General features: G+C 33.9%; 1 protein-coding gene across 1 annotated transcript in view; it reads left to right on the top strand.

Annotated features, from left to right (window-relative positions):
- Window positions 1–444: 444 nt before the first annotated feature.
- LOC148939107 (insulin-like peptide receptor) overlaps window positions 445–11,395 on the top strand; it is a 37,751-nt gene continuing 26,800 nt past the window's right edge. Inside the window, exons 1-3 of the mRNA XM_089107315.1 lie at window positions 445–451; window positions 5,922–6,060; window positions 7,097–7,308. Coding sequence (XP_088963441.1) covers window positions 445–451; window positions 5,922–6,060; window positions 7,097–7,308 — 358 coding nt within the window. The remainder of the gene's footprint in view (window positions 452–5,921; window positions 6,061–7,096; window positions 7,309–11,395) is intronic.

Here is an 11,395-nt window from a genome sequence, read left to right as displayed (position 1 = left end):
ATAATAAAAGTATCGCTAATAAAATATAAAAGTATCATAATATATAAAAGTATAAAAGTATTATAATATATAACTAAAATATAAAAATATTAAATATAATAAAATATAAAAAGATAAAATATAAAATAATAAAATTATTGCTAATAAAATATAAAAGTATCATAATATTTAAAAGTATAAAAGTATTATAATATATAAGTAAAATATAAAAATATAAAATATAAAATAATAAAAGTATCGCTAATAAAAGCCTGGTATGTCTGAAACATTTTCAAGTTGCTAGAATTGTCTATTGCAAACTGTCGAAAAGGTCTGACTGTTGTTTGGATATTTGGAAACAGCTGTGTAGTATTGTTTTCCAAGAAGTGTATCATCAAGTACATAGTCTATAAAAGTTATTGATTTTTTGAATATCTGGGACTGCGCTAGTGAGAGCTTTCTAAAATGGCAGGTAGATATATTTGCCTGAAATCCCGAAACAGATGTACAATTTGTCTTTTTTTTTCTCCCTCTTCAAGGGGTGAGGTATGAGTAATAAAAATTCGGTATAAATGAGATCTATTCAAGTTACGACAACTGCCTATTGTGAACGTTCAAAGAGGTCGGTCTATCGTTTTATTTTGTTTAGAAACGTGGATGCATTTGTGGTGTGGTTTACCAAGAAGCGTCACCAAGTATAAATAGCCTATAGAAGTTGCTTAGGATTTTTTGAAGCTCTGGGTTCTCAGTTCTAGTTAGAACTTTCAAAAAAGCCCCTTTTTTTGTGAAAAACCGAAGCAGATATGCCGTAAGAAATGAATTCTAAGAAAAGATAGTTATATTCAATAAAAGTTGGGAATATTTATCTTGTAAACTTTCTAAAATGACTCTTTAAATACCGTAACAAATATGTCATAAAAACGTTTCTTTGAAATGTTTTGTCAAGTATAGCCACATAGGATTAAAAATTTTGTTTGATTTTTTTTTTTTTTCAATTCTGTGAAATTTATACTTTTAAATTTATAAAACGCCTTACCACTCTAGATTATATAAAAAATTTATAAAGATTTGCTAGATGTTTTACTGAGAAATTTGGGACGGATTGTTTTTGGTACCCGACTGACGGAAGTTATTTTAACAGTAGGCTATACGACAATTGTAGTTCAATCCCGCTTTCTAGGGCTAAAATGAGAGAAAGGTTGAGATGGCTAGGGCACGTTCTGCAGATGAAGTATGGGGGATGTCCGAAGAAAAGCGGGCTAAACTGACAGCAGCTTGTTCTTGGCTGCAGTGGGAGGATGTTGTACGGAAAGATTTAAGGGAAATGGAAACTCTCTGGGAGGGTGTAAAGAGAGAGGCTCTGAATAAATTGGGATGAAGGAGGAGCGTGTGTAGCTGTGCTGGCCTCAGGCAGCTTGGTGCTGTGGTCAGTTGTTATTATTACCAGTAGTAATAATCTTGTAACTCAAATCTCTGTGGATATTTCCAGTAAGAACTTAAACAAAAGCTGAATTTTGAATGAAGCTGAACCTTTTGGTTGGAGTATTCGGTTTTACGTTGACCAACTTGTAAAGAGCTGACATAAGGTCAACAACAACAACAAAAAACAATTGTTATCTTAACTGTTTATTCTTTTTTTTTCGTATTAATTTAACGGTACCGGCGAGCGGCGTGTCGAAGAAAAGAGTAACGTTATTGTAAAATATAATGTATAACTAATGTTATATATGTATCTAGTCTGGGGGGGGGGGAGGAGGTAAATTCCAGCAAAACAAAAAATAGGAGGAGAGAAGTATTTAAAACGTTTGAACCTGGTTTTAAGAATTTTCTAGGGTTTCTTTTAGAGATGGCCCTGGCAATATCGTCAATTTTGGAGGGGGCAGATTCATCCCTCTAGGGCTCGAACATTTTCTTTTTAGGTATTTTTATGGAATTTTATACAGTTGTATTTTCATTGGAAAAAATTGCCCCTCCCCCAGGTTTGAAAATGTATTTTGTCCTCCCTTTGCAACATTTCGTGAATTAACGCCAGTGGTTCATATACAAAAATGATACCAGTTTGATTTACTAATAAGGAAATTAATGCCCCGAAAAGCAATGATTTAACCCATCTGTAACTAGCTTAGTCTAAAATTTATCTTGGTGTTGCTTGGTTCTGGAACCCGATGCTTTAAAAACGCTTATGTGTTTATGAAATAAATTATAAATTGAAACTATAATGCTCAGGGTCTTTCCGTAACTTAACTTCTTGAGACTATGCAGTGTCTTCGGCAAGTGTTGAAAGTACCTAAGACGGGATGCTCATTTAATGCAATTAAATATAAAAAAGTTCTTCAACTGAAAGTAAGGTGCAACACTAAAACTTAAAAGAACAGAAATCATTACGTATATGAGGGGGGGGGGTGCTCGGGCTCAACACATCGCTCTTTACGTTAAAGGCTTCTAGACTTTTAAAAAAGCTTATTATTGTTCTAATTAAACGAACATTGTGTTTATGGAGTAAGTCTTAAATAAATTATAAATAATACACCCTTGAGCTTAAAGAGTGAGGTGTTAAGCACGACAAACCCCCTCAGCCAAAAATAATACGACTACTAAGAAATATGTAGGACTAATTAATAATTTTTTTTTTTGTCTAGAAACTTTCAAAAAATTAATTTCGTTAACGAATTTTTGATATGTGTCTAGGAGCTTTATAAAACACTTTAGAACTATTTTCTGAAATAAGTTGTCATATGCAGCCAAAGATAATACTAAGAAACGCATATTTAAGAATTTTTGTGTTTGTCTAGGAATTTCCTAAAATATATTTTTTTTTAATTTTGTCTAGTGACTTTCTAAAATATTTTCTAAAGTTATTTTCTGAAATAAGTTACCAGATGCAGCCAAAAAAAAACAGTATTAAAAACGCATACTTAAAACTGTCTTATTGTCTAGCAGCTTTCTATTATTTCGTTTTAATTTTGTAGGAACTGCAGATAATTTCGGATACCACACTGCCTTTCCCTGAAGATAAAATAAAATTTCAAAATAGGAATACAATCATTTTTAATAGACAGTGTATAATAAATTTCACAAAAAATACCAGATATTTCGGTCACATATACAGTGACCGTCATATACAGTGACTGTAGATGTGACCGAAATATCTGTTATTTTTTGTGAAATTTATTATACACTGTCTATTAAAAAGGATTTTATCCCCATTTTAAACTTTGATTTTATTGTAGGAACTTTCCAAAACTGTTTTTTCAAATAAGCTATCAGATGCAGCCAAAAAGAATACTAAGAATTGCGTACTTAAGAATTTTTCTTTTTGTCTAGGAATTTTCAAAAATATTTGTATAATTTAGTCCAGGTAACCGGTGGATGTGATAACAGATATTTACTTCTTTTTTCTAAGAATTGGGTTATCAATTACAGCCGATTTTTCTAAGAATTGGGTTGTCACACGTAGCCGCAAGAGAGGCACTGGGAATTTTCTTGACAGTACTTTCTAAAATGTTTGGTAATTATTCGGTTTTTTTATTAGATTAAATAAAAAAAACAAGTTTTTTTAACTGAAAGTAAGGAACGACGTTAAAACTTAAAACGAACAGAAATTATTCCGTATATGAAGGGGGCTGTCCCCTCCTCAACGCCTCGCTCTTTACGCTAAAGTTTTTTTATTGTTTAAAAAAATAGAGTTGTGAGAAAGTCAAACTTTAGCGTAAAGAGCGAGGCGTTGAGGAGGGGACAGCCCCCTTCATATACGGAATAATTTCTGTTCGTTTTAAGTTTTAACGTCGGTCCTTACTTTAAGTTAAAAAAACTTGTTTTTTTTATTTAATTTTTGAAAGTTTTCGAATTAATTAATGTTTTGATTTTGGCTCACAGTACATGAATAATTAAAAAAAAATTTGAATATTATATTTGGTTAAATGGCTTTCTCGAAACTTGTTTAATTTTATTTACGAACGTTTTTATTAGTAATAAATATACGTAACTTAGAATTAACTTACGTAACGAACTTCTATATTCATAAATTTTTAACACGTATATTAGGGGGTTCGCCCCCTAGTCAATACCCTGCTCTTTAAACTATAGTTCGAATTTTTTTCCAGTTCTTTAAAAATGACCTCTTAATCACAATCAGTTGATCAGTTGAAAAACTTGTTTTTTTTTATTTAATTCCTGATCTTTTTCTTTAATAATGCTGGGAAATCCGGCGCCCCCTTCATAGCAATGTCCCTTCCCCCATGAAAACTTCCTTCATGGAAAGATCCTTCCATATAGACCCCGACCCTCTCCTTCCCCCACCTACCAGAAAAAATCTCCTCTGAAAAAGTCTGTATACTTCCCAATAACCAATACTATATGTTAACATTGAGTAAAGTTCATAACTTTCAGCCCTCCCCCTGGGGACTTTGGGGGATCAAGTCATCCTAAAAGACATTTTTATCATATTTTCGACCATGCTGAACAAAATGGCTATCTCAAAATTTTGATCGGGTGACTTTGGGAAAAAAATGAGCGTGGGAGGGGGCCTAGTTGCCCTCCATTTTTTTTGGTCTCTTAAAAAGGGCACTGGAACTTTTAATTTCCATTCCAATTAGCCCTCCCACGATTTTCTAGAACCACTGGGTCGATATGATCACCCCTGGGGAAAACAAAACAAAAAACAAACCAACAAATAAACACGCATCCGTGATCTTTCTTCTGGCAAAAAAATGCACAGTTCCACATTTTTGTAGATGGGAGCTTGAAACCTATACAGTAGGGTTGTCTGATGCGCGGAATATGATGGTTTGATTTTCAATAAGATTCTATCACCTTTGGGGGTCTTTCGCCCTTTTTTCGAAAATCAGGCAAATTTTCTCAGGCACGTAACTTTTGATGGGTGAGATTAAACTTAATGAAACTTATATATTTGAAATCAGAATTAAAATCTGATTCTTTTGATGTATCTATTGGTATCAAAGTTCCGTTTTTTATAGTTTCGGTTACCATTGAGCCGGGTCGCTCCTTACTTACAGTTCGTTACCACGAACTGTTTGATACGGGAACAGATGTCACAGGCGTCAAGTATGGAGGGGAGAGGGACTCCTCCCCATTATTGTTGGTGACTTGGTATAAAAAAAAACTTAGTAGGGAAAATCATTGTTTTACTTTACTGTCTCACTATTTAGATTCCAAAAACGAGATTATTAGTATTAATATGACAATAATATTAACTAATAGATTCATGATCAGTTTTGGATCCAGTGGGCGGGGGTGGGACCCCCAAGAATTTTCTGACACCCTCATTCCTTGTTTTTTCTGTTTTTCACTCTTTTTTTTAAAGTAAATTTTTCAATTTGGTCAATTATTGGCACCCGTGTCACATGTCTGCAATACAGGGACCCTTGGGATCATTTCCTGCTTTCAAGATTTTTCTGTTTTTAGTACAATTCCCTCCGTTTCTTGTTTTAATTGGGGGTTCTCCAAATTAAGAATCATCCCTCGTCAACAGAAATACACATATACATTAAAGATAATGATACTAAAAAAAGTAATCATTTTTAGGCAAATAATCAGGGTCGCATTCACGATTTTTTTGGGGTGGGGGGGGGTACAAAAGGATTTTTTTCGGGGGTTTTCTAAAAAAATAAAACTGCATCAAACCTTTGTTTGTATTCATTTCTATTACGTTTTTACGAGTCGAACACATATTCGGGGAGGGGGGGGGGTTCAAACCCCCCAACCCCCCTGGATTAGGGGGGTGATTATTTTAATTTGCAAGTTCTAATTTTTTCTGGTTACTTCTGGTTGTACTGGGGGGGGGGATATTAGCCCCCCCCTCTTATTTGTAAATGTATTTTAAAATTTAGGAATTTCAATTAGTCAGCGTCAGATTTGAAATCTGGAAAAAAGTCTGTTCGATATTTAAAATTTTAGTATAACATAAAATTTCTTTGTTTCAGACAACTTCGTGGCAGAATTGGAAGCAAACCTAAAGCATATTGAAGTTGTACGAGATTATGTTAAGATTGTACGCTCTTATCCCCTCATTGATTTAGATTTTTTAAAGAACTTGAAGGAAATTGGCGGTAGAAACCTAGAGTAAGTATCATTTTCTTTAAAAGGTGTATCACCAGGGCCACTAAGAGAAATATTGAACACAAGAATCAAGTATCAGGGTACTCAATGACTTTTGTTGGACCCATTAGTAGTCGTATTAGGCCTCATAATCTGGGGGGGGGGCAAGTTTTAGGCCTCATAATCTTGGGGGGGGGGCAAGTTTTAGGCCCCATAATCTTGGGGGGGGGCAAGTTTTAGGCCTTATAATCTTGGGGGGGGGGCAGTTATACCGCAGGAGAGTAAAAATGAAAAACAAATTGAATTTAATGTCATAAAAATGGGGGGAGGGGTTTCTGCCCTCCTGGCAAGGCCTAGAACCGCCACTGAGCAAGACCAAAAGATCAGTCTCTAGGGTCTCGAAAAAATGTTTTGCCCAAAGATCAATCAGAAGCATTGTCAAGCGAAATTTTTGGGCCGGAAGATTAATCGCCATGGCCGTTGAGCTAGATTTTTGGGCCCATAGCTCAATCAGTTGTCCACTAAGAGTATTTTTTGTCCAGGTATGGGCACTTGTTCGGTCACTCTTCATCGAGATAAGGTTTCTGAACTATAGGAAGAAAAGAAGCAAAAAATATTCCTTTTACAAAAACTGACTCTTTAATTAAATTCAAATAAATTTTCTAGTTTTCTTCCTCGCGTGTTTTCAGTCAAGTCAAACTGATTCCGGAGGAAAACAAGAATTCGGCATAGGCAAATATGCAATACCAGACATAATAATGAAGCACATTAAGACAATTGTTTCGCTTATCTCATCTATTATCTTGCGAAAGTAAAAATAGGGATTAAAATTTTGAAAATTTTGCCCGAATAAGCTCTCTTGATTGGCTAGAAATGACAATTTGAAACTAAATTTGTAGTTTTAGCTAAGCACCGAATTTTACTTGTGAACGGTCGTTGCCTAGACATTGAATTCTACCTAGACACGTGTCTAGACATTGGATTCTAGCTATACACGCTTGTGAACGCCACTTTAAAGAAAAGTTTTTAAGTTTTGTTCTTATGTTTTATAGCCTTATAGGAATGGAAATGCTTTGGTGGTTCGAGACAATGAGAACCTTCAAGATTTGTTCGGGAACAACACTAAGCTCAGGATTCTTCGTGGAAAGCTGAGTTTTTCATTCAATGCTCGCCTTTGTCATCGAAAAATTATCGAGCTGAGCACTCAACTGGGTATGGGTATCCCGTCTGACTCTGACGTCTCTTGCTTTACAAATGGACAAAAAGCTTCATGTAAGTAAATATTCCCATGTCCGAAAGAAATGGTTCATATCGCTTTTCAAAAATTCTCTTGTTCGTCAAATCCTCTTCTAAATCCTCTTCTAAAATCATCTTTTAAAATGTCTCTAACTGTTTCGCCCAAATAATTCCCTAAAAGGTCTAAAACGGTTTCGCCCAAATAACCATTTGCATCTCTATCCCTCATTTTTATTGTTGACATTTTGTATCACTTTTGTGTTACAAAAATTTTGTGTTTTCAAAAATTCTCTTGTTCGTCAGATACCTCAAATTGGTGCTGAGCCCCCCTCACCAATTGCTTCGAATCCTCGCTATCGGTGGCCTGGTTCAAAAATACCAGAAAAAAAGCTTTATCTAATAGGAAAATCTATGCGTGTGATCATTACATTATTTGGAAATAATTTTTGTATATTATATTGGAAGGAATCGGAAAGGGCATGTTTAATAGATTAAACAAATAAATACAATAAAATTATTTATGTTGCTGTGTTTCTGATGTTCTTTTATGTTGTTATTGTATTTCATGCCTTGGCCATGGTAATAGGTGGTAAGCAGAGTTGGCATCCGGTGAAAAAAAAACCGCTAGGTTTTGTTTATTTTTTGTTCCTTTAGTGATTTTCTTCAATAATCGAGTAATTTATCTGATTTAGGAATTTTTTTTTGCAATATAAAAATCGCTACCGTAGTAATAGTGATAAATCACTAGGGGTGGCAACCCTGGTGGTAGGTGACGTTGACATTCTTTTTTTCACTTTTATTGTAGTGTTTGTTTTTCATTTTATTGTTTCTTCTGTCCTCCTCTATCTCTGTCACTCCCGGCCGGAACACTTTGGCTGTAAAACAAGTACCGGCCATAAAAACTTGCTGTTAAATGTGAAATTGAAATTTTTCCTGTTCATATTTGTTGCTATTATTGAATAAACAAATTTTGAACTCTATTCTTCGGTATTATTTTGATACTAATCATTTGCATCTCTATCCATCATTTTTATTGTTGACATTTTGTATCACTTTTGTGTTACAAAGTGTGACTCAAGTCATACCATTCAGGCTGCATTCTGGTGAACCTTTTCTGTATATTATAATGAATCTGACCCTGGTGAATCCTTTCATCCCTAACATTGGTTTTTGTGTCGCTGAAACTGTGAATCGCAATTGTGATGCAAAGTGAGATTCAAGTCATGCCATTCAAGCTGAATTCTGGGGAACCTTCTCTTTATATTCTAATGAGTCTTCTAAATGAATCTGATCCTGATTAATTGTTTGTTCTGCGCACAAGTGTCGCCATGGCCGCTAGTCACAGTTTTGGGAGAGAACTTTCTCTTACTTCGCTCCTCCAGGCAGTTTTTACTTGCATTTCAGTTGTTTGTTTCTAAAATCATTGGGGAGGGGAAGAAATCCATTGCAGAACGAAGTATGTGCATTAAATACGGTTTCAAACCACACATTAAATACATTAGGGGCTTCAAATCTCCCTATCCCATATCCCCCTAGATACGGTCCCCATATCCCCCTATATATATATATATATATATATATATATATATATATATATATATATATATATATATATATATATATATATATATATATATATATATATATATATATATATATATATATATATATATATATATATATATATATATATATATATATATATATATATATATATATATATATATATATATATATATATATATATATATATATATATATATATATATATATATATATATATATATATATATATATATATTTCAAAAAATTCAGTAAAAAAAATTAACTAATAATATTCGGTACTAATGTCGAAAAAACGCCATCTAGTGAGTGGTGACAATTGTCATTTTTTGTGTAAGAATAATTAATTTAATTAGTATAATTGTTTAAATTGGGGCAGTAACAAATGTCTAATCTCGGTTTCTGACAGAAAAACCATTGCGAAGCTTGAAAAATGCCAAGAATCGCCAAACGCTTTATTTGTAGACCCTAGCGCCAGTTTCCGCTCTTACAAGTCCCATACTCTTTGTATCAGAATAGAAGGAGCTACTCAAACTCAACTGGTCTTATGAATAAATAGTAAAAGTTGAAAAATAAAAATACTGTCAAAATATATTAATTGAAACTAAAAATCAGGGAGTATATGGAGTTAAAAGAGTTGTGAAACGACTTTTAAAACTTATGTTAAAAAAAAGGACGGTATATAGGCTAATTGTATATCTTCGCAAATTTAAACTTCCATTAAAATTTACCATTTCGGTTTTATTTTTAGCATTTTTTTAGTTACTATTGTATTTTATCTCATTGTCATATTTCTGTTTCTTTAAGTAGATGTATAGCTGAAATAAAATGGCAGAATTTGCGTGCTGTTAAATTTCCAACACTAATGTCATTTTTTGTAAGATTTGTAGATGAGATACAAAGTACTTTTATTGTTTTTTTATGTCCTTACTTTTCCTGTCTGGTATGCATTTTTAGAATGTTTTTTTTTTTGCTGTTACTAACGGCAAAACTTTAGAAGAGTAGAGGGCAAAATGTTGGAAATTCCCTGACGAGAAATACATTGCCTGTTGTGACATTGCCTGTTTCATAAAAGGAAAGTATTTGGTATACAACGGGTATTGAAGCATCACATCGTGAAAAGGGTGCTAAAGTTCCGAGGATAGTGAGAATGAAATCTGAATCGTCTAAGTGGAAACTCGCACACCCATAAGTATCTTCAAAATTGGGGAAAAAATCGGGAAAAAATGGAAAAAGTGGAGAATTCGATTTTTTATGAAACGTCCTCTATATACACTTGTGCAGTATTTTATAGTAGAGGGTGCTGAATTGAAAAAAAAAATATGAGTAAAAAATCATTTAAATAATACATTACACAAAATATTAAGATGTGCCTTAGGAATTTTCGTCTTTTTTTGAAATTTTCTTTTGGGCATTAGCAAAATTTTGGTATATAAATTTATACCGACAACAAGCCTTGTCAAATTTAATTAACTAGGTTAGCTTGTTTGTCTTCAGGATTCAACGTGGCAACACTGACGAAATATGGTGCTGCCCTGAAATCTTATAAATTCGAAACAACCGATAGAAAAATCTTAAAAATCTTGGTGTTGAAGTAATGAATAGACCTAAGGTGAGTCCAGGGGGGCTAAAGTATTTTAATATCTTTGGGATTTAGAAGCGATTGAGTAGGATATTGTAAACCTCTGTATACTTCTTTATTTGTATGCCTTTTATATTGGCTGACGTGACGGCTTACGTAAATTCTCAAAGAAATTCAAAAGCGTTAATGTTGGCATATGGTCTTGATTAAATAACGTGAGAATACACATACAGTGAATATAAGGTAGTAGAAGAACAACAACTAAGATGAAGGCGAGGATGGACTGACTTTCAAAGTATACAACTGGTTCCAGCTCACTAGAATCGGAAGTCTCAGCGATTGGCTGTTCGACCGGCATGGGAACGAACCATTTCTCACGACTAGCTTTGGTCCCACAAGAACGCCCCCCCCCCTGGACCGCTCTCGTTGACACAAAAATAGCCAAATCTCTAGAAATGAGACACCCGGAAAAACCTTCTCGAATTTATATTCCAAATACTCGATATTCCAACTACTTTACACTATAAGGGAGTTGGCTATAGTAGGCTAAATTGAGTAGGCTATAACGGAGTTGTGCAATCAGTGATAACTTTTATTCGGAATTTAATTTTTGTAGTGGTGCTTTGCCACTGGGGTGGTGAAATTCGTAAATTCAAAATCGGATTCCGAACCCGACTTGCGTAATTGTTGCCGTTTTTTATTGATACTGGAAAAAAATTCGCTTTTTCTGGAGATTCCTTTCATTTGCAATGACACATGACGAACTTTTGATTGAACAGTAAGAATTCGGTATCTTCATGTTAGTCATGTAATTTCTCTAAACCTGAACTCCAATGGAGTCGAAACCAACTTTGAACCCTTTGAACCCGAGGAGTCGCTGAACTCCAAGTTCTGATTAGGGCTCCTACAAATGTTGCTATATTTTTAATGGTTCAGCAGTAAGAGGTGAAAATCTTAATGACAGTCATTGTATTTCTC

The sequence above is a fragment of the Artemia sp. Qi Xiang Cuo genome, unplaced genomic scaffold (assembly GCF_049724085.1).
Source record: "Artemia sp. Qi Xiang Cuo unplaced genomic scaffold, ASM4972408v1 HiC_scaffold_22, whole genome shotgun sequence".
Taxonomy (NCBI): Eukaryota; Metazoa; Arthropoda; class Branchiopoda; order Anostraca; family Artemiidae; genus Artemia; species Artemia sp. Qi Xiang Cuo.
Note: the sequence above shows the minus strand (reverse complement) of the source record. Positions and strands in the feature narration are given on the sequence as shown.